The 24,651-nt window shown below is 42.7% G+C and overlaps 1 protein-coding gene across 1 annotated transcript; it reads left to right on the forward strand.

The window, feature by feature from the left end:
• Positions 1-1,732: 1,732 nt before the first annotated feature.
• Positions 1,733-23,918, forward strand: kcnn4 (potassium intermediate/small conductance calcium-activated channel, subfamily N, member 4; the record flags this gene model as incomplete). The annotated part of the gene is made up of 11 exons (XM_080004690.1): positions 1,733-1,806; positions 1,870-2,420; positions 6,762-7,033; positions 10,577-10,672; positions 13,219-13,670; positions 17,338-17,473; positions 18,118-18,228; positions 20,302-20,423; positions 21,573-21,642; positions 21,998-22,164; positions 22,546-23,918. The coding sequence occupies 11 exons, from the start codon at positions 1,733-1,735 to the stop codon at positions 22,547-22,549; spliced, it is 2,055 nt and encodes a 684-aa protein (XP_079860816.1). The 3' UTR covers positions 22,550-23,918.
• Positions 23,919-24,651: the final 733 nt, after the last annotated feature.

Raw genomic sequence — 24,651 nt, forward strand, 5'->3', positions numbered from 1 at the left:
AAGCTTATCAAAATGTAAAGGACTATTTTAATTGCCATGCCACTGTCGCACTGCATTTCCTGAATACGGGACAGAGATTATTCCATAACTGGATGCTCCGCATAACTCAGGACCTCTCAGCACTGCCACGGTTTTTGGGTTTTTTTACGCACATCTCAGGTGTCTCAGGTGCACTTCGTTCCCTTACGCCTTAAACCCAACCTGACGATGCACTTTACACGGAAACAGGTTTTCATCTATTGTAAAAAGAACAACTTTATTTATGTATAAAGATAAATGTTTTTACCAGACTGCTTCTGAATACTGCAGGTTTGTGTTTTTTACCCAAACTGCAATGCAAACTGGATGTGTACATCTGTTCTTTGCTTTTTTTGTTATTTATTTGAGCAGGGGTGGACGACACTGTGATTGCACCAAAGCTGTTTGGCTAAATCCACTTGTTTCTTTTTAACGTGTATTTTTTATCACATTTGGTTAAAATAATAATATAATAATTGTGCATTTGTTTTTGCACAAAAATAAGCATCTGTCCCTTTTTGAAGTGCTTTATTACATTATCTCTTTGCATGTTAACATTGATTAAATCCAATGAACTCTAATTAAATCAAATGAACTCTAATGTTGTCCTTGTTTGTGCCGTTATCCGAATGGAAAACATGTTGCCTGACGGTAGATATGTGCAGATTTTAAATTGACTTGGCCTTTGTTTTGCTGCTCTTTAAGTCGTTACACCGATCAAGATGTCCTGCTCAGGTGGTAAAGTTGGTTCGATATTCACATAATTAACAGACAAAATATTAGGGACAGTCTGCAAATTACACGACCCAAGTTTAAAATTGTAAGGTGACTTAGGACACCCAAACTAGGTTTATATAGCACTAGGACCTAGACTGCATGTTGCACAGCCCTTCAATTTCAAAATAAGAGTGTTTTTATGTATTTGTTTTTCAGGGTTCAAAGTTTAATAACTTCTCTGTCGTGTGACTTAGAACACCCACACTAGGTCTATATAGTACCAGGACCCGGATTACACGTTGCATAGCTTTCCCCTAACCCTAACCTCGGGTGGAGGTGCTGCTCACCCTGGATCTCCACACTCACCGCCCCCAGTCGACCAGAGCCTTGAGAGTCAGCAGTGTCTGCGTCACGAAGACCGAGGTCATGACGCGCTTCCTCCTCTAACTGACATATATGTAAAAAAAAATATATATATATATAGTTTTTTAAATAACAAGTGTCCTTACTTGGTGCAGAAGTAATCGCCTGCAAAACTCAAATCTCGCAAATGCGTCACGTGACATGAAACCAGACCAACCAAAACTGATTCCAAAACCAAACGTAATATGATTTATTTTTTACGATCATTTAATTTTATTGCATGACTTGTGTATATATATATATATATATATATATATATATACACACACACACACAGTACAAATATTTTTATTGGATTTTATTGGCAGAAGTTCCTGCCGATTGGAGACGTGGGGTCATTGTGAAGCTGCCTAAGAAAGGAAACCTCGCGGACTGCAACAACTGGCGGGGCATCACACTGCTGTCTATCCCTGGCAAGGTATTCTGCAGTGTACTGCTCCAACGCCTAAAAGAAGAGGTGGATAATTTCTTGAGGGAAGAACAAGCTGGCTTCCGGAAGGGAAGGTCCTGCTCCGAACAGATCTTCTCTCTTCGCAACATCATTGAACAGTGCCAAGAATTCCAGACACCCCTCATGGTCAACTACATCGATTTTAAGAACGCTTTCGACAGCATCCACCGGGAATCACTGTGGCAGATTGTCCAGCTGTATGGTGTACCACCAAAATAGGTCAACATCTTCAGGGCCCTGTACCACAACTCCACTTGCAGAGTCAAAACCAACAACGGCTCAACCGAAGACTTTGACATCGTCACTGGAGTAAGACAGGGTTGTATCCTGTCACCCTTGCTTTTCATTATTGTCCTCGACTTTGTGATGAGGAAGACCGTCACTGGTGAAATCTTTGGCATCAAGTGGGGAGGGGACAGACTGGCCGACCTGGACTTTGCGGACGATTGGGCTCTGTTCAGTCATACCCGCCTTGCACTCCAAGAGATGACCAACAACCTCCATAAGCACAGGGAAAAGGTCGGCCTACGGATAAGCCGAGAAAAGACCAAGGCCATGACCGTCGGACAGGACCAACACCCTCCACCTCTCACTGTAGGCGAACATGACGTAGAGTACGCTGAGAACTTCACATCCCTTGGAAGTAACATCTCAAATACAGGAGACGTGGAGAAAGATGTACGAACCAGAATCGGCAAAGCTGTAGGAGTATTCCAACGGCTCCGCAGCATCTGGTCTTCCAAAGTCATCAATACGGACACCAAGCTACGCCTCTACATGTCAGTGGTCATCCCAACAGCGACCTACGCCTGTGAGACGTGGATGAAGACAGTCAGCATCACCAACAAGTTGGATGTCTTCCATCGACGATGCCTCAGATCCATCTTGAGGGTCTCATGGAGAGACCACCTCACCAACGAGGAGGTGATAAAAAGGGCAGGGGTGGCAGCTCTGTCCGATATTGTCTCTGCCAGGAGAAAGAGAATGGCTGGGCACGTACTCCGATTGCCAAGAGAGAGACCGGCAAGTGTGGCAATGGACTGGATGCCATAGGGTGGAAAGAGGAAAGAAGGGGGCCAAAGAAGACATGGAGACAGACAGCCAAGGAAGACCTAAATGAAATGGGTGTCAGCTGGCATGGAGCAAGAAGGGTCGCCAGGGACCGGAGCAAATGGACGGGACTCGTCGCCCACTGTTCCAGAAGGAACGGGAGGAGCTAAGTCTAAGTAAGTTAGACTCAATGTAGTGACGTATTTCAGCTGCTAGGGAGGGGCTTCACCGCAAATTGCGCCTGTGCTCAAAACCTCCATGGAGCCTTTGTTTTTCTTTATTTAACTCTTTATTGGATCAGTCATGTGACATTAAGACAAAAAAAATAAACATTAAGGCATCATAGTGAAATTATTTTAACATCACAGACATGACTCCACACTCAATAAGACTGACTCAACATGACATCTGGTAACTACAATAATACAAAATAAATATATGTAAAAATATGCGACATAATGCAATACAAATTAATAATTAACAGAAAATGTAGGCAATAAAATCTAATTTCTTTAAACAATTCTTGTAGCGTACTAATTGTATGCACAGATTTCTTATTTTTTAAACTTGTATAAACTCAGAATACTTCCTAAATTCAATCTTGAGAGGTTCAAACCATGGGCGAGACCTTCAAAACTCTGCTTTTTATGGATGTGGAATTTCTCCAGCATTATGAATAAATTGACAGTTGGCAGAACTTTCTGTTTTTTTGTTTTCACAATATAGCATAACATCCTTGGCTTCCAGCTTAATTGGGTGATGGTTTGGCCGTCAAAATAGTCCTCAATTTCCCCCCAGAATCCTAATGTGTGCTGAAGTTCATAAAATAAATGTTTAGCTGTCTCCCCTTCATTTTGCCAAAATTCACGCTTGATATCGATATCCACAAATCTTGAGATGCATTGGTGGGATAAATATTATCCACAATTTGGTAATGTACTTCTTTCAATTTGTTGGGGATAACACACTGATATGGGAGAAGTCATGTTGTTACCCACTGAATATTATAAAAAGGGAAGAAGCTCCCCTGTGGCCTTTCAGGCTGGTGACAACAGGGGTGTCTGGAATGATGATTTGAATGTTACATCTCATTTTCCAGACACTTTCTCGATCACCTGACAACCTCAGCCAACGATCGGAGGCGGAAATCTACACGACTGACGGAAAACGCCGCTTCATTCCTCAACGCGGAGGAGGGTTTCAGGGCCTTTAGGCGGCAGAGACGTTTGACGTGTGCAGAGTCGACATCAATTGCGGGTGTGTTTCACCGAGCTGTCATTTGTTTCCGGCATGGCCGACTCCTGTACAATTTACCTTCAGTCTTAACACCTAAACCACGCAGACCGACGGCAGGCGTTGCTTCTCCAGCTCGGGCTGTGTTTACCCTCTGGCGTGTCGAGGTGGCTTCAGCCAGACGGGTCCTTGACAGCGAAATAACATGTTTACCTTGTTACCTCATTGACTGTGAAATTGAAACGAAAATGGTACTGCTGCGGCACACGGGGAAACCAAAGGCCGCTTGAAAGGGGGGAGTTCAATTTGAACTCACGCCGCCTGCTTACAATCTCAGAAATAAGGTCGCCTCGGAGGATGTACCTAATGGAACAATTTGTTAAAGCAAATTAATCGACTAGGGATTCATTGTTGGCCACCCCCAAATGTCAGTGCTCTGATTTGGCCCTGACTCAGGGCTCTGCTGATGCTGTCGGATGATGTCAGCGGAGCCCTGAGTCGGGGTTAGGTGTGTTTTAGACCAGGGGTTCCCAAACCGGGGTCTGCGGCCTCTTTGAAAAAATTGCACGGGGTCCGCAGCAAATTTATTAAAACTTATATGATCATTTCTTATATTATTATTATTAGTAGTAGTAGTACTCTTACTAGTAGTAGTGTTATTATTGTTATTATTATTATTATTATTATTATTAATAATAATAATAATAATAATAATAATAATATTGTTATTATTATTATTATTATTATTATTATTATTATTAATAATAATAATAATAATAATAATAATAATAATAATAATAATAATAATAATAATATTGTTGTTATTATTATTATTATTATTTTTATCTTTTTTTCATTTTTATCACAATACATACTGTATAAATTCACTCTCTCCAAAAAGGTGAATTTTAACATTTTTTGTAAACTTTGCCAGCAAGGTAAACGTTTTTATCTGTGTAACCTAATTCTGCAGTGCAGACAGTCGACACAACAGTTTATTATGGATAGTTTAAGTTTATTTTTATAATCGATAGGCGATTGTTTCTTTTCTTTTTCTTTTTTGTTTGTCCCTCAATGCGTACTTTGACCACTAGAGGGCGCCCTCTCCCTGGTGCAGCAGCGGGTGTCCTCACTCAACTCACGACCGTTGTGCAAGTAAAGGTTTGTCGCAGTAACAAAGCCTTCATTTGCATGTTTTACAGGAACGGCGCACAGGGGCCACTCTAACTTTTTTTTTTTCTTTTTCCGCAGGGGTGTTAATATTCCCCGAAAAAAAAAAAGCGTTACTCATTTCCGAGAAAAACAGTCGGAAATGAATGACTAAATCAATATGTCAAATTGTACTTTTCAGTGGGACATACTCACACTCTTCGCAGAATGGATCATTTTGAGGTTGGTCCTCAGTTCGATTTCTGTGTGTGTGTGTGTGTGTGTGTGTGTGTGTGTGTGTGTGTGTGTGTGCGTGTGTGTGTGTGTGCGTGGGTGTGCGTGCGTGTGTGTCTGTGTGTGTGTGTGTGTGTGTGTGTGTGTGTGTGCGTGCGTGCGTGGGTGTGCGTGCGTGGGTGTGTGCGTAAGAGAGAAAACGGATGCATCACTGCCAGTATATTTTTCATACACAATACAATACAGATACAGATCATGCAACGGTTGCTTTGATTGGGAGCAACTTGTTTCCAACGCCAGGTTCCTTCTGGGATTGGGGGAGGAGTGACATTCGGAACACGGCCATTCAACCCAGGCCCCTCAGCCTCAAACATATGGCCCATACATATTGTTCAGTTAGTCATCGCGGCCTATATATACGTACATACAGTCGAAATGTGAAGTGTTTTCAACGTCTCTATGTTGAAATGTTCAGTGTGTTAATCCTGGTAATGTCAAATGCACAATGTGTAAATATAGATAGATAAATATACATTTTTTAAAAAGTACTGCGTGTGTGGTATGCACAGGGTAAGCGGTGCTGATATGGTCTAAGGTCAGTGGTAGGGTACGTTGATCTATTGTACGAACTAATATAAACTAAAACTAATATGATCGCGTGGTAGTGGTCAGACTTAGATTGTAGTCATGCTGTGAAAATAAGATATTTCGATGTTGGAACAGTCCAGTGTTTGTAGGGTTCTGTCTGGCCCATAGAAACATGTTGTACTCGACTCCAATTAATAACACTGCCCTACGGCCTCTATAGTAGAGCACTAAACAGTTTCCGTGCTCGCTTTAGTGCACTGCACCGGGAGTGTTTGCCCCCCCCTAGGGGTACTCCAGGGTGGTACAGGCGGTGCTCAGACGACAACGTCTAAAAACATATCGTAAGTACTGTAGTGTAGAACATGGAAGTACATCTGTAAGTATGAGCTATTCTGACACATGTTCCCCCACTCACTTCAATCAAATATAGACATTTAGATCCACATTCAAAATAATTCCTAGAATATGGAAGAAAAGCAACAATTTGATTAAGAGTTTTACATCTCTGATATATATATATATATATATATATATATATATATACACATATATACACACACACACACACACACACACACACACACACACACACACACACACACACACACACACACACACACACACACACACACACTATATTACTATACTTCTATATAGTATTTAGTATTATTATGATATGATACCATTATTTTATTATTTGTAAGAAATGACTGCTGGGATATTGTTTTTTGTCCAGTTGGGGCAGACCAAGCCCTTTGTCATGTGTGACTTTAAAAGTTTCTATATGAGACAAAGAAGCGCTCCATCTGGATTTCGGGATGCTGAGGATGACACTCAAATGGTGGAGGTTTGGCCGGGGCCACATTTTCTTTTTTTCACCTCTCACCGGTAAAATAAGTTACGCCCCTGCTCCGTGTGGGGGTGGGGCGGGGGGTGGCGTTAAAACGGAGAGCAGCGCAGGCCGGGACTTTTGGTTTGGATGAGAGCTTGAAGCGGCAGCCGGGGAAGCGGATCGCCCCCATGGAGGGAGCCGCTCTGTCCAGGCTGCGGCTGAGGCGCGTCCTGCTGGAGGACAAGCGGCGGCTGTGCGCCTGGGCCCTGGGGAGCGCGCTGCTGGGAATCATGCTCATGGTGCTCCAGGCCGAGATGTGCCCGTTCGTCTACCAACCGGTAGGTGTTCGCAACTAAATAAAACACGCACCTATGTTGTTGTTATTATTATTATTATTATTATTATTATTATTATTATTATTATTATTATAGTCGTTGTACCGAAACTCCAGTGACATCAAACTGAGTGAAATAACTTCAGTTATTCCCAAAAAACAACTTGATACTATAGTGTTTCCACTTGGCGTACACCCAAGGGAAAGAATACGTTATCTAAAAGTATACTTTACTTACATTACTATAATACTACTATACCACTATGCTGTTTGTCTTCACAATTCATTTATAAAAGGTGTGTGAAACAGCTTAAGTTGTGGCGACTTAATGTGTTAATAGTTGTACCTAAGACATGTGCTTAAATATATGACAAATATAATTTTCCTATATTTTACTTACTTTCGTTACTTCTGACGACCAACGTAACACACTTTTAACAAATATTCTAAAGTATAGCTTAAGTTAGGTTAATGTAAAATATAGTTCAATATAACTTTAATAAGTGTACTTTCACAACACACAGTATACCAAAGCTGTAAATTAGTACATAAAAGAAAAGAAGAAATACCAACATAGAGGCTAAATATAGTAAAAAAAAAATATATATATATATATATATATATATATATATACCTCCAGTGCGGAAGGATATACGTTATTTTTCACTTGTGAAACTTTTTGTTTTGCCGAGAAATAAAAGTGGAGTGGGAGGGAAGGATTAATGCAGTCAGAGCTTGTCCCTGTTTAGAATCCACACACACACACACACACACACACACACACACACACACACACACACACACACACACGCAGGTCTCTGCACGGTGTGATGGAATTCGCTCCTTTACAGTCTTAGAAAATCAGGTACAGCTCTGTAGCTGTCGGGGAACACGGTGGCTCGTCGCACCGACTGTAGCCCCTCGCCTCCGTCTCACCGAACGCGCGCACCGTTATCGGAACGCACCGTCGGAGCCCCCCCCCCCCCCCCCCCCCCCACTAGCGGCCGTCGGATGAACTGCATCCAGGTGTCGCATTCCGTACGCGGTGCATTAGGCCACGGGCCGCGTTTGATAAGGTCGAGTCTCTGGGACCCCGAGGTGGGGAGGTTTTTACTGTAAGATAGGATTTAATAAAAACAGAATCCATACCTGTCAGTGGTCTAGCCCCAGCAGACCACTCTGCCCGTCAAAGTATATTGACATTTCTGCTTAAGTTGAAGTATATAATCGCTGGCTTAGAGCTATTCCACTTCAAAAATACTAAACAAGCAACAGTTGTTTTCTTATCGCCTCCTTCATAAGAACATCAGACAATGTTATGTACCACGGACATGTGGGCACAAAGGAAACCTGTCCTGGAAAGCGCTAGTTCCTAATTAATATTATTTTGGAGAATGAAAAAGATTAGACTTTATAGTCAATCTACTAAATATTCATTGCATTTTGGAGATTCTTGCAGTGCTGGAATGGGCCTCTACCCACCAGTACACGGTACCGTCACCTCTACCTTTTTCTCTTTGGTATACTGTGACCTTTTCTTACTTGCCGGCGCTTCTCACAAGCTGCTGGTGTCTGTTCTGCCCTCTCAAGTGGACAAATTAAGTGGACATAATGTAAAATATATCATATTTTAATTGAGTCAGAGCGCATTTAGCTTTCTAATTGACAGAGCCGCTTTTTATGAATTTGAGCGCTGTGAGAAAGGGGAGCACCGGCACATACCGTACTTATTTTCACTTCAAGCACCGGATTCTTGCATATAGCATGAATTAAACTGCAACACAACAGTGTGACGACAAATTCTATTTTTAACATACCTTTTCCAGGTTATGCACGGAAAACTGCTATTTCAGGCAAGTTTTTAATGGCAAGGGTTTTCCACATTTCACTTCTTCCCCCGCACATAGATTGCTCGCAGTAATTTGGCCTATCTTTCCACATCATTTAGTGTGTAATTACAGTGCTTGAATAACCAGGGGCGCACCTCCCAGAAGAAGGAGAACTCCGGCTCCTCCGGCCTGCGCCGAGCTGCTGCTGCTGCTGCTGCTGCTGCTGCTGCTGCTACTGCTGCTGCTGCTGTAGAAAACCCCGCGCGTCAACTAGCCTCCGAAAAATAATCCGGTCATCTCATCGCCGATCCAACATCCACAAATTAGGGCCCCGAAAGAGCCTCTGTGTCGGTGTTGGGGGAAACAACATTGTTGTCTACGCTCGGGTCAGGCGGAGCGTAGAGGACAGTGAACGCCGCCCTGGATCCGTGAAATCACATCTTTTCCCACTGTTTACTTCGAGGTATGAATTGATTATGGCGACACTGTATGCAAACGTTGTTTGCAGAGTTTGAAATAGCCGTTCCCAAAAAGAAAAGGCTGACGAGCGCACGCACTGCAAGATGCTGTGAACTGAAGGGGGGTGGTCCTCATCTGTTGAACCCTGCTGCTGCTGCTGCTGCTGCTGCAAAAAAAAAGATTAATAATGATAGGACATTGAGAACGTAACACCACTCCACATCTTCAAGGTTAAGTGACATAACTCTCCCAGTTCTAGAAAAGTGAACCTTATGGCAATAATTACTTCCACTGTTGATTTGAAAGAGGGACGGAGGTGTAACGACTAACAGTTTCTCAAGTGTAAGATACATTTCTTGCAAATTTATTGTGGATGATTTCAAATAAAGCTATTGTTGAAATAAATGTCGCTTCTGTAAATGAAAAAAACTAGTGGCAACTTCATTGTTTATTTAGAATATGGGTCGGTCGGTCTGTCTGTCTGTCTGTCTGTCTGCCTGCCTGCCTGTCTGTCTGTCTGTCCGTCTGTCTGTCTGTCTGTCTATCTATCTATCCATCCATCCATCCGTCCATCCATCTATCTGTCTGTCTGTCTGTCTGTATATCTGCCTATCTATCTATCTGTCCTTTTATCTATATATCTGCCTGCCTGTCTGTCTGTCTGTATGTCTGTCTGTCTGTCTTTCTGCCTATCTATCTATCTATCTATCTATCTATCTATCTATCTATCTATCTATCTGTCTGTCTGTCTGTCTGTCTGTCTGTCTGTCTGTCTGTCTGTCAGTCTGCCTATCTATCTATCTATCTATCTGTCTGTCTGTCTGTCTGTCTGTCTATATATCTGCCTGTCTGTCTGTCTTCCTTTCTGTCTGTCTATATATCTGCTTGTATGTCTATCTATCAAAATATAAAATGTGAATTGGCAGAAAAACAACTCAATCTCCAAATGCCCAAGTCTCTGTACTCGATGTGACTTGACACTTTAGAAACACCAGCGACAGAGAGACGTGTTGTGAGTTTTGTATAATTAGTCACTTCCACTGCAAAAGAGGAACAGTATTGTAATGAGAATCACGTGCTTAGATTTTCCTCGCGCTGGCACCGGGGTGTGGCGTTCCAAGCACGTCATTATTCAAATGTCATCACCTCATCGGGCACAGGTGACCCCCAGGGGTCAGCCGATTCCGCTGAACGCCGACCGCTGGAAAACAGCTCATTAACAACAAAAAAAATCTGCTCTCGTTCTTCCCCATTTCCAGGGTTCGAGCTACGCCTTTATCATCAACTGTTCCATCAGCCTCTCGACTGGGTGTCTCCTGATCCTGATCATAGCTTTCCATTATAAAGACATCAGGGTGAGTGCGCCTACCGCCTTTCTTTCCAAAAACACTGTTTATGTGCATCTGTTTGTGATTATGTGCCTTTACTGGTTTGATCAATCATATTTCATGCATGCCCGATCTGTTCAAAGTTATGCACTGAGAAATAAGATAAGAGAGGGGAGGTTAAGGGTGCTCAACGATGTTGGTGCCAATTCGCGCTGCACTTTATTGCAGCATTTACCAGGAAAGAAAAAAAAAATCCTATCCGTTGTTCCATGGCTTAAACAGACAAGGTAACTGTTGCAGAAATTAAAGGGTCGCTTTAATCTGCAGTTTTTCAGTCGATGGTTTTAAATAAAGAGGCGGCCAAACGTTGGTTTTTACATGTACAAGGGTCGGGTCAGAGATGTGCTAAGGAGCAGCTCTCTGAGTCAAAACAGTTTATTTTCAGGGAGTCAGAGAATATATGGTCAGTTTGACGTCACAGATTTATACATATTCCAGATAAGGTATTCTCGACACACTAAGGTCAATGAGATTCTGTTCTTACTCTTGCAGCTGCATCGGCGGGAGGAGGCCGTAAAGACCATACTCCCACTTACACGGTTTGGCAAAAAAAACATGGGAAAATAAGAAATATGTGACGGAGGACATATGAGGTTGTGTACTTCATTATGTGTGTGCATATATGTTTATGTGATTACAAAGATTTGGATATATTGTTACAGTAACGAGTCAGAATCAGTAACTGGCTTTTAGAGAAGGAACCGAATGATGGATTGAGAGTGTAATGCACGTCTGGAAACTTTATACAACCTACAGACTAGAGGATTCTTTCTAACAAAGCACATACACCGAATAGCCACAGCATTAAAACCACTGACAGGTTCCAATGGTATCTGTCAAGGGGTGGGATATATGAGGCAGCAAGGGAACAGTCAGTTCTTGAAGTTGATGTGTTGGAAGCAGAAAAAATGGTCAAGCGTAAGGATCTGAGCCACTTTGACGAGGAGCACATTGTGTTGCTAGAAGACTGGGTCAGAGCATCTCCAAAACCACAGGTCTTGTGGGCTGTTCCTAGTATGCAGTGGTTAGTACCTACCAAAAGATGTCCAAGGAAGGACAACCGGTGAACCGACGACAGGGTCATGGGCGCCCAAGATGCTTGCGGGGAGTGAGGTCTAGCCCGTCTGGTTCGATCCCACAGAGGAGCTACTGTAGAAGAAATTGGTGAAAAGGTTAATGCTGCTATGATAGAAAGGTGTCAGAACACACAGTGCATCACAGCTTGATGTGTATGGAGCTGTGTAGCCACAGGCCGGGCAGAGTGTCCATGCCGACCCCTGTCCACCACCAGAAGCACCTACAATGGGCATGTGAGCATCAGAACTGGACCATGGAGCAATGGAAGAAGGTGGCCTGGTCTGATGAATCACGTTTTCTTATACATCATGTAGATGGTCGGGTGCATGTGCGTTGCTAACCAGGGGAAGAGATGGCACCAGGATGCACTATGGGAAGAAGACAAGCAGGCGGAGGCAGTGTGACACTTGGAAATGTTCTGCTGGGAACCGTTGGGTCCTGACATTCATGTGGATGTTACTTTGACACGTACCACCTACCTAAACATTGTTGCAGACCAAATACGCCCCTTCACGGCAACGGTATTCCCTGATGGCAGTGGCCTCTTTCAGCAGGATAATGCTTCCTGCCACACTGCAACCATTGTTCAGCAATGGTTTGAGGAACATGACGAAGAGTTCAAGGTGTTGACTTGGCCTCCAAATTCCCCAGATCTGAATCCGATGGAGCATCTGTGGGATGTGCTGGGACAACAAGCCTGATCCATGGGGTCCCGACCTCACAACTTCAAGGACTTAAAGGATCTGCTGCGAACGTCTTGGTACCAGGTCTAGGTCTAGGTACTAGGTCTTGTGGAGTCCACGCCGATGGGTCATAGCTGTTTTGGCGGAACGGGGGGGAGCTACACAATATTAGGCAGGTAGTTTTAATGTTGTGGCTGATCTCTGTACATGACGGACTGTAACAGACTCTGCAAATAATGTCACTTTTCTCTAGGACAGGGTTTAATTTGAGGAGACTTGTTTCTAATGACTGTACAACAGTAGTGAATTTAGAAATCGACTAATCCTTTTTGTTCTCTTTTCATTCACAATAAAATCTATACATATGTATGAATATGTATTTCAGTTATAGCCTTTCCATTCTTCGTGAAATATGTTTTTTGGAGATTTTCGAACCATTTTTCTCATGTCGGCCCCAACAGGCCCCCATTTTGACAATATCTAAAAGGCACACTTTTCAGTTCATTGGATATCACAGAACAGTTTGTTCAGGTGCAGGTATCAGTATTGAAATGAAAGAACTTTCAAGGCACCGCATGACATGGGTTTCTATATTTTCAAAAGTCTCATATTTGCCATCTGAAATGAGTCTAAAATCTCAATATTCATTGATTTTCTCAGACAGGTGTGCGATTGCTTCAACAAGAAATGTTTTTGTTTTTTGATATTTTTGATGCAACCTTCTCATTGTTTTTGTTGTTTCCGTTCTTTCAGCTCTTAATTATCGACCACGACCAGGTCACCAGCCACAAGCTGCTGGTGATCAGCCTGGAGCTGTTTGTCTGTGCCATCCACCCAGTGGGCACGTACTGGGAGATGGACCGCTCCGTCCCCGCGTCCCGGGCCGAGTCCCTCAGAGCGAACTGGTCGACGTCCGCCACACGTCTCTGCCTGTCCCACCAGCACGGCGGAGCCCTGGTGGACATGGAGCTGCTGCTGTCCATGCTGATGTTCCTCCGCCTCTACCTGGTGCACCGGGCCATCCTGCTGCACAGCAAGGTGCTGCTGAGCGCCTGCTACCGCTGCATCGGCTCGCTCAACAACGTCAACTTCACCTTCCGCTTCGTGCTCAAGGTGCTGATGAACGACTACCCCACGCGCACGCTGCTGGTGTTCATCCTCTCTTTCTGGCTCACGGCATCCTGGATGCTCACCTTGTGCGAGAGGTAGGGAAGAGTGGAGCTGTTGCTGTGCTACCACCTTAATGGACCAACCAGTTGCCAGCTGCCATGCACTGACCCTGGTTTGAATTTACACCTCTTTATAGCTCACTCACCAAGTCAAGGACCCACTACTAAAAGAGTGTTATAATAATAATAATAATAATAATAATAATAATAATAATAATAATAATTAAAAAAAAAATAATAATAAAATAAATAAATAAATAATTAGATGAATAGATAAAAATATAATGATTATTATTATTATTATTATTATTATTATTATTATTATGACAGAGAAGGTGTCCCTATTACACACAGTGTTTTGTTCAAAAGGGAAAAAGAATAAAGTCAAATAAAATACATTTAAAATAAAAACACACTGTTTTGTGGGTGCACCGTGGGCACAGTTGGTACCGTCAGAGAGGGAGCGATCGGGGCGCAGAGCCCGCTCTGCGGTACTATTTTAGATTGGGGGCTATTCATAAAACATTGGTGGCCATTTCGTTAGAGGTGGCATTAACGACGCCACTGCCAACGGTCAAACCCTAAACCCCCCAAATTCTACTACTGGTACTGAAAAGGTGTGATGGGTATACAGGTGTAGATATACAGGATATGAGGTATAAATATTAGGGGTGTCATGATTTTCCAAATCCACGATTTGATTTTCGATTTAAACATATATATTTTTCAGCGCTGACAGCTCTGCCGTTGTTAGACTATCGGGTCTTGATTTGTAAAGAAAAAATACTTGTTTCTCAATAAGTTACTTTTATTTGAATATTAAAAATGATAAATAACAAAAATACTAATACTTTAAAAACAAACCTAAACAGTTCAGAGCTTTCACAAAAAAACAGACTTTCGAATAATAAACAATAAGTTACTCACCAAAATAAGTGCAGAAATATGGATGCTATTTTTGCCAGAGGGGAACGCTGGTAGTAAAAGGCAAATTACTACCTGCAGCTTCAATCAGAGCGATCTTTTCTCCAAACAAAGCAAATAAAAACTCTAGATGTATTAACTTGACTCCTTGTTCCTGCTGCAGCTCTGATGCAGAGCAGATCGCAGACGGCTCCGGGAAAAAAAAAAATCCCGCCCGTGTTCTCATGGCCCGGTGGCAAATACCCCCGGCCCGGCACGGGGCGTGAGCCGGTGGTTGGGAACCTCTGCGCCAGAGGACATTCCGTCGGTGATGGTCGGGGTTTATTTTCCACTTTCATCGCCACATCTGTGGAATTACTGGACATTCTGGTCAAAGGTCACTCTGCCTCGTACACACAGTGAAACATCGGAGCAGGGGGAAGCGCTCGGCAAGCTGATTTGAATTCTATCCAAACCTTGTTGATGCAGCCCTCGTGCCAGGCGGGCGGGCGCAGTGTGCCTTGAGGGATGTGGCCGAGCGGATCCCTCCACGACCTCTGCGGCTCTTTCAACTCCAAGTCGGTTTGGAGCTGCGGAAGACCCCCCCCGCCAGCGCACACCGCATCTGTTTACCGGCGGATCTTGGCCGCCCCCCCCCCCCCCCGTGGCGGCCATGTCCGACGATATTACCCAAAAAAATACCGGGGGAATTGCGGACCTGCCTGTGATTGCGAGGTTCGAAATTGAACGCTCATTTCAATGGATTTTCGAATCGGAATCGTGACACCCCTAATATATACAGTATGCAGTGTATATGATAGGTATACAGCTATAGATATAATGTGTCTGTAACATCTCTTCACACACCAGCTGGACCCTACTTGCACGGACCTGTCTCCCCCATGGACATCTCCTTCCCTTTTACGGTCTTACTTAGAAAAAATAAAAATGAAAAACAGCTCTCTTACTCTACTAGACCTGCTCGTTTCTAGACGGTGTTCAGCTGTGACTGGGATGTACAGCTGGTTTGATACCGTGACAAATGTACTTATTGTAAGTCACTTTGGACAAAAGCGTCTGCTAAATGACGTTATGTAATGTACAGTGATATTTATTTATTTGACTAGAAGTTCATTAATTAGGTTGTTTGTTTGTTTGTTTGTTTGTTCATGCACTCACTTTTATCCGTGTTCATTTTGATCCTTTTGAGGGGAAATGATTCAGAAAACAGTTGAATACTGATAAAGGAAAAGCATGGTTGGTGCTGGCCCGTCCCTATTGGAACTGAAATGATATAAAATATGTTATTTTAAAGAGAACTCTATACTACAGAGAATACCCTATATTCAGTATATTCAGTATTTATACAGTATATTCATTCAAACCAAATAATATATTTTACAAACAATGTGGAAAATACAATAAGAGGTAACTATGTGTATTTTCCAAATCAAACATATAAAACTTTTTTTTGATATAAACAGTAAAACCTTTCTTTAGTGGAAACACATTTCTGGTCGGGAAATCAAAAGCCTTCCACGGAATCAAACGGGGATTTCAGTTGAAATTTCTGTTTTTTGGAAAGCGTTCACCTTCACCAAATGTGAATTTTGAGTCATTGTTTAAGGAGGGATGCTTTGATAAGAATATGCCGCCATGTACACCAACCTTAGGCAAACTTTGTGCCAACACCTCCCTTTCCCAGCGATTAACCAGACATGGGATCGCCAAGCTGGAGCGTACGTGTGCATGATCCATTTGAAACAAAATCAATATACCAAGTTAATTAGTAGGCGTTTTTACAATCTTATATAACAATAATACTATGACTATGCCACTTTTACCCAAGTGTGACCTTTAGTCTTCTTTCTCAAACACTCACACGCACGCACACACGCACGCACGCACACGCACGCACGCACACGCACACACACACACACACACACACAGACCAAAGGAGTGTGTGTACCTTTCTTTCACGTTGATGGTCAATTTAACATGAACTTTTTTTTTTTTTTTTTTTTTTTTTGAATGGACGCCCGAAATCATCTTTAATTAGTTCAATGCACGAATTTGCCTCCGTTGCGAGCCAACTCAGCAGAAATCATGACCCGGCGGCGCTGGGTCACTGTTCATTTGATGCTTAATGGGAGGTTTTTCCGTCAGTTTCGTTCTCATTCGTCTGGTATGTTTTCATTTGTCAAAAGGGGGAGAGGGTTCGCGCCTTTGGATTCAATTTTGGAATTCCCGCACATTTTGTTTTCTATGAACATCGTATATATTGTCGGATTAAAATTTCCAACGCTATGTGGTGGTTTTTGCAAATGGGGGTTTAATCTAAATCAAGACATCAAGATAATCCTACTTAAATTAATCCAGAATTTAAAAATGCCTTACTTAGACTTTGCTTATTTTAAGATGAATTAGCTCTAGACTAGGAAGTCGAAGACTAAGGTAAATAAGGACTTCTCAGCTCCTTCTGTCTGGTGTTAGTCCAGATAATCAATTTTCTATTATCAAGGTCGACCTGGCAGCCCACATCCATTAAACCAAGATAAACCTGCCTCTGGCCGGGGTTTAATTCAAGACATCAATTAGTTCACTGGATTAGCTCTCATCCTCCTTTTTGTGTTGTTGTTTTTTTAAAACCATGACTGAGAAAGGCAATTTCAGTCAATCCAGATCAAACTTCCCCCAGAAGAAGATCCTCTTGCGTCCATAGACTATACTGTATTTGCATTGCTGTGTGTTTCATCAGGATTTGGTTTGGCTCAGCCCTGGTCTCTCTCGCCCCCTGCAGGCAGAAGCAGGAGGTGACGGGCCACATGGACACGGCCTTGTGGCTGATAGCCATCACCTTCCTCACGGTCGGCTACGGTGACGTGTCGCCCAACACCGGCTGTGGCAAAGCAGTGTGTTTGTTTACTGGAGTCATGGTAACTAGGATGGGTTGCACGGGAACATGATGTGACATTTACCTTGAAACATTACACCCAATTTTCGACGAAACATTAACTTTGCGCGAGCCTCGGCGACGGGCTGTGGGTGAGAAAGATCTCCAACAAATCGTACACTTCCTATCGAACACGGAGCGCAGCGTTTCGCGACCTCGGCCGTGTGATGAACTCTGGATATCTGGACGTTCGTCATCATTCTGTAGTTCCCTGTCTGAGAATAGGCACGGGCCTATTCTCAGAGGAGACCCACACTTTTATAGCAATGCCAAAGGAGACCTATGTTTGCCTATTAAGCTCTCTAAACATAACTGTAATATTTTGGAAGAAACCATATGGGGTATTAAGACCAACATTCAGCTTTCAAATCCAGAAAGCCCTATGCCTTGGGGAAAGTGACGCAGCAACAAGTCCCTGCAAAAAAGACAGGGGCAGGGTGGACATAAAGGAAAGCACGACAATCGAGCTTCAAAACGTACGATAATTATTTTTGTTTTGAAGCGGTGACGCCCTTGTTCGATCGAGAAATTGCCAACTGCACTATGAAATTTGAACTCCCCCAGAGTTTGAGTTTTTGTCCGTTCCTGTCTTGGTAACAACTGACGGCTCCGTGTGTCTGGTTTCAGGGCGTCGTGTGCACCTCCATGCTGGTGGCAGTCGTGACCAGGAAGCTGGCCCTGAACAAAGGAGAGAAACATGTACACTTCTTCATGCTGGACATCCAGATCTCCAAGAGGGTGAGGGCAAGCGTGAAAGGAATACCACACATTTTCAGCGTTAAAATGGCCAAAAAACGTATATGCCCTTACTTGGACTTCCACCTTCCCTGACTGTGACGTATATGCCCTTATTTGGACTTCCACCTTCCCTGATAATGTTTGGAATGGAATTGAGATTCTCCAGTCGACTCATGGGACTCTCTAGGTCCCTTATTAACATACAGAAGACGCTTCTAAGTTAAAGTGGAGATCCATAACATTAACATAACCCTAACCCTAACGAGCTACGCTGCTTCTTTCAAATTAACAACTGCTTCCCATTCTTGGCATGTGCCCCATTTTTGCAGGACCCCGCCACCAACAATGGAAACGGCCTATAGCGAAGCACAGGACACACAAAGCAAATACATGAACGCCTGTTTCTTATAAAGTTTCAACTAATTAAACTGTAAAATATGGGACCAATGTGGGAAAGACAAACAAAATAATCTTACGGATTACCACTTTAAAAGGGTACTGATTAAAAAAAAACCACATTTACTTATGACAGAGAAACTCATAAGAACTGCGATTGTTGGCCTGTTCTAAGTGGGATACATCGTGAACTGTGGATATCTTAATCTATGAACCATAATGAGCGTTATTTTACTAGTTCCAACCATTCCATACTAGTCTGGGAATGGACCCCTGTTCTTGGAAAATCACCTAGGGTACCGTCCACAGACCTGCTCCCTTATTAACATCCAAAAGAACAGCTGCGGAAAGTCTGGGATGATGACATCACAGAGCTGTGGCTCTAGTTTAAGGGAGTGCGTGTCAACATGCACAGATATCTCATTCTATTGTTTTTTTTACCAGAGCTGTAGGAGCTATAGACGTGTGTTTTTATAAGCGGAATCATCTGATAATAAAACCAATTATTTTTCCGTTAGAGGTTCCGTCTGTATGACAAAAAATAACGACAATGAGCTTTTAATCTGGGTGTGCTGAGACTTTGTGTTGCATGCATACTACGTTTTGTTTTGTTTCCCCCTCAAATAGGCCAGAGGAGAGGACAGGAGAGTGTGGGAAAGGGTCTGGGTGGTGTGGGGTGGAGGGCAGGGAGGGGGGCAGGGAGATAAAATCTGCTTAAAATCTCTTTATAGCCGCTGCAAGGCGTCAAACTGAGGAAATAATCACGTCCTTGTCAGGAAAAGGCACTTGTGTCAGCTCAGGACGAGGCAGAGATGCGGAGGAAACTGTGTGTGTGTGTGTGTGTGTGTGTGTGTGTGTGCGCCTTGTAGCCTGTTCTCAACAGGATTCATTTGTGTGCTGATCTCTCGTAAGACCTTACCGGGAACTACACTCTACGACAACATATTAAACGTGGAGAAAAGGCATTAGAAGAGACAGATGATTAAAAGCCCGATATTGACTTTGTATTGTCGTATTTGTGTTTCTCGCTGGCCACACATTGATGGAGTTAGGTGTCCCTCTACGGAGGATACAGGCCCTTCCTGTCTCCAGCGGCTGCATCCTGCCACTCGGTGCATCCTCACCTCCTGGTTGAGGGGTGCGTGTGCGTGTGCGTGTGCGTGTGTGTATGTGTGTGTGTGTGCGCGAGTGTGCCCTTGTGAGCGCACGCGCCGGCATGGACGTGCATCCTTCGGAGCTATTTTGTGTGATCCAGATTTAAGCTGATGGGAAAGCGGGAAGACATCTGGATGCAGACACTGACAGCCGCTAATAATAACCCTCACAACAGGGCCGAAGTGACATCATCACAGGGCAGTAACAGCGTCCTGGGCAGGAAGACCTACATGAGACAGTAATAGAATCAAAGGGAACAGTCCAACGAGTGACACAGAAACTGACCCTGGGATGGCTCAATAACACAGTATTTTCCACGAAGATTTTGTGTCATCCCACATGTTATTTGTGGTATAATTATGTTGCACACAGGTGACTATAGCGCATTTGGAAATGAACTTGTCGGTCCAGACGTGAGCTAGTTCTGTTTTATAGTCATAAACCAAGTTGTATTTTTTTTTTTTAAGACTCGAGCGCGGGGTTCAAATTGATCCGAGTCTTGATTTGTGCCACGGTGACTAGATCCGCCACGCCGCCGCCAACGTACTCAGGGAGTGCTGGCTCCTGCATCGCACAAACCTGACGAAGGGAAACCGCGGAGAGCACCGGAGACACCAGAGATGCCTCCTGGAGGCGATCAGAGCGTGAGTCATCACAAACTTCACCTACAGACAGGATGTGTGTGTGTGTGTGTGTGTCTGTGTGTGCCTGTGTTGTGTGTGTGTGTGTGTGTGTGTGTCGGGAGGTAGATGGGCGCATGCTTGTGTTCACTGGGTATTTTATGGGTCATTAACATACTTTCAACATGCTGAAATACAGCATGAGAGCAAGTGGCTGGTTTAGCTGAGGCTTCTGATGGGTTGTGCTACAAAGTTTTTTTTTTTTAATGTGTTGGGTTCACTCACCCATTGACTTAAAAGTTCAATGAAATTACCAATTTTCCATTGTTTTTCCACGTAGTTTATAACCCTAACCTGAGGTCAGACCCAAGCCTCTAACCCTAAACCTAATGTCTATTAATGTCACAATCTGTGCAAAAAGGCACTTCACTGTATTCTTTCAGTGAAACAACCTGGAGTACAGTACAAATGAATCGCAGCGACTAGAACATGCTACCTGCCCTGCCCGTCTCTTATTTTTATTTTCCGTTGTTTCTCGGCTTGGTTATTTATTAGCCTGGTTTTCAACCAGGCCTCCTTCTGGGTCTCAGAACAAGTGGATTACATAAGACAGGAAGCCTAGAAAGGTGATTTTACGCTTCATTACCAAGTGTATGCAAGTAGTGTTGATCTTCATAGATAAATAATGAATAGCTGGAAAAAAAACGTGTTTGGAACTTTATTTGCACCTCCCTGTTTGACACCAAACAGGAGACTAGTTAGGAGGATATTTGTAACCTCAATGTGATAAAATTTTCAACAAATTTAGCATCTAATGGAATTTAACATATAACTTGCAGCAATATTGTCTCTAATTTCCTTTTTGGAAGAACTTTTTTATTATTAGTTTTATTCACATCTAATAAATGTATAAAAGTGTCATCATGTGCATCAAAGTGCAGCTGAAGTTTTTCCATTAAATATTTGGTCTACTAGTGCATACCCATTCAAAATGTAATCTAACCCTAACCCTAACTACACAACTCAAATAAATCTATGAGTACAAATAATAAATATAGTATTTAGCCAAAGATGTGGCCCCATGAGTATTTTTGTGATTCTGTAAAATAAACACAATAACATTATTACAATAACACTATTTCTAAAAGGTGTTTTTTGTCGTTCTTTGGACAGATTCAGGCACTTGCGACTCAAACAAAGAAAATTGAAGGACTACGCCAGTGAGATGGTAGACCTCCCCAAGGTAGATTACACCTATGACTTCAAAATGTATGAAGTGTTCCAGTGGAGTGGCGAAGTCCATATCCATAACCAGGCGTACTTCTGCTGTGACTATCACAGTATCACTATCACAGAGCTTAATATCCAGTATATTTCCACATCAAAAAAAAACTTTCTGAAACCTCTTTGTTTCAAATATAGTTGTATAGATGACTCATAGCACCATAAACGTTGTCCTCATGAAATTAGAACAGGACCCAGGATGGGGGCCACGCTAACACTGCTCTAAAATGTGTGTGCAACTCAAATAACTGTGACATTTCGTGTTTGTGCTGAAGCGAACATATATTGTGCATATGGTGTGATTGATCTAAAAGATGCAGATGATCATGTGTGACCTGAGCGCCAACTGGAACAACTCCTACCGGGAGCTGGAGCAGCGCATCCTGTCCATGGAGCAGAAGTTAGACAATCTGAATCGCTGCTTTCAACAAACCTCCGAGCTGCTCTCCCAGGCGCTTTGTCACCGAAACGCAGAGAACAGGTTGGTAACTTGCAACTAATGACGCTCGCAAGGAGCACTGTGTGAGACCCTCCTGTGTTGCGCCTCAAGCTCTTCACACAGCGAGTAAAGAACCATCAATTATAATAGATTTTTCATTATTTTACATCGGCATATTTTCAACTTGCATCTTGGTGTTTCGTAAAAAGGGAAGATCAATTGTGACATTAGTTGCAATGTAAAGTTATTTACTGACTGTGTAAACATCCAGAGAATCTTACACCGTGCTCCTTTAAGCAGACAGCAAAAATAAACCTCCACCTGTACTGACCTCCGCTGTGGTTATAAAACTGAGAGCAGCGCACAAATTCTTTAAATTCACTTTAAGCTGTAACAACATTAACAAACTACTTTCTTTCACAGGTAACATGTGGCCATACATTTACAAAAGACTGGATGGATGAAAGCCCCGAGTGTCGCTCCAATATCTAGTAAAATGAGACTGCAATGTTCTTCTTCCAAGCTGACAGCAGAGTGTGTATTTGTAAGAAACAAAACAAACAAAATAAGTCCTACATTCTACATGTTTTAATTGTACAGTGTATTGTTTAACAGGTGTATTCATGACTATGCAATGAGCACTGCTTTAACAATCACAGAAACTGTTGAGGGCTGTGGCCACTGTGTGCCCTGTAATAGGTAATTGACACTTTTATATCTTCATTCTTGGATTTTGCTAGGTTTCATTAAGGGACCCCGACATTGCTTTATTCCTGGGGAATAAGAAATAACTTCTGTAAAGAAATATTATGTATTGAGATGCCTTACAGTGTTTCTGGTCAATTCAACAATCAATGACTCTTGGTCTGACTTTTTTCCACTTGCATTAAGCCTGACAGGTTGTTTTTTTTTTTCCTTTGTCAAATGACATTTAATCAGCATAAAACATTGCTGTTTTGATTGCTACATATCACTTTTGTATTTATTGAATTAATGCATCAAACATTTCGATACAGTATTTTCTCTTCATCTGTCTTTTAACCCATAGACGCATAGGAGACTATCTCTTGGCTAAGTCAAGTCCTTGATTTTATCAAAGGAGGGAAGGGACATAAAACTAAATTTAAGTTAAAAAAAAAATGGGCGGGGGGGTGGTTTGTTTATCATGTAAATGCTTCAGACTTAAGTAGATTAATCTTCCCCAATTAGGTTGTGGAATATGTTGCCTAAAATGCAAATCTTTTTGCAACCAAACAGTCCCATCTAGTGGTAATTCATAAAGCAGAGGATAATTGAATCGCAAGAAACAAAATGTTACAAGGTGCCAACACAGAGAGAACATAGTGGGAACTATGTAGAAAACACAAAACTAGACATTGCCTTTGAAATGGTTGTTTTTGAAAAATTATTAGCAAGGTCACTCAATAACTGTAATGACCCAGAATTAAGAGAAACTTTTAACAACTCTTTAAATGACGTGACTGGTTTCCTAAAGATGTCCACCCACCCAAATGACAAAACATGCACTCGAATGAGAAATGTTGGTGAGAACTGGACAAACATTTACCATGCAGGTTAAACTGGACTGTTAAAGATTTTCACAACTGATGCAACGAGAGAATTCCGATTGTGTCGATTTCTATTCTTGTACCTTGTAAAATGTAACGTATGCAGAACAATTCCAAACAAGTTTACTTTGTCATTTGCATATGTAAAAACATTTTGGAAACAAGTGGCGAGGAGCAGATTATAATAAAAAACATTTATAAGGAATGATGACATGTGTTGTTTATTTTGCTTTCATACACTCACGGAAAAAAAAATTGTCACAATGATGGCTTAGAAAGTTATGACCCAGTAAATATTTTATTCATTGTATAAAGCAGCAGTAGCTAAAAACAAACTATTCTACACATATTTTGGACGTTTTAGGACAAAAATGCACCAAACACATTTGAGTGAGAAATATATTTAAAATTCTGTTAATACTTTATCTTAAACGCTTCTTATGATCTTTAGCTCTCGCCATGTTTTTAACTTGGTGCCATATATACGCAGAAGGCCGAACAAAGACGTACCCACAGACACAAGAAAGGGGAACTCTGCATTTTTCCCTTTGTCTCTGTTTTGACTTATCGTGCATGTGCTCCACCAAGAGTTTGGCTCCGGTGAAGGTCTTCCCACAGCCCACGCAGATGTAACTGGTGGCCTCGGCGTGTCGCACGCAGTGACGCAGGAGGTGCAACCTGCGGAGGAAGGTTCGTCCACAGTGGCAGCGCTGCGCACGGCGGCCCCGGTGGAGGTAGCGGTGGCTGATGATGAGGGAGGGCTGCCGCGAGACCGCCCCACACTGCCTGCAGGTGTACAGGGTTTTGGAGCGCCAGCTGGTGTTCATATACTTGGTCAGGGACAACTCCTGGCTGATATTTTTAAACGCAGCCACAACAGTCAGAGAGGGCTGGACAGTCCCTGGAGCTTTGCTATTGGGACAAACTGGGAGGGCTCCAGAGGTGCAAACAGATCTTAGAG

Source organism: Zeus faber (genome assembly GCF_960531495.2).
Source record: "Zeus faber genome assembly, chromosome: 8".
NCBI classification, from domain to species: Eukaryota; Metazoa; Chordata; class Actinopteri; order Zeiformes; family Zeidae; genus Zeus; species Zeus faber.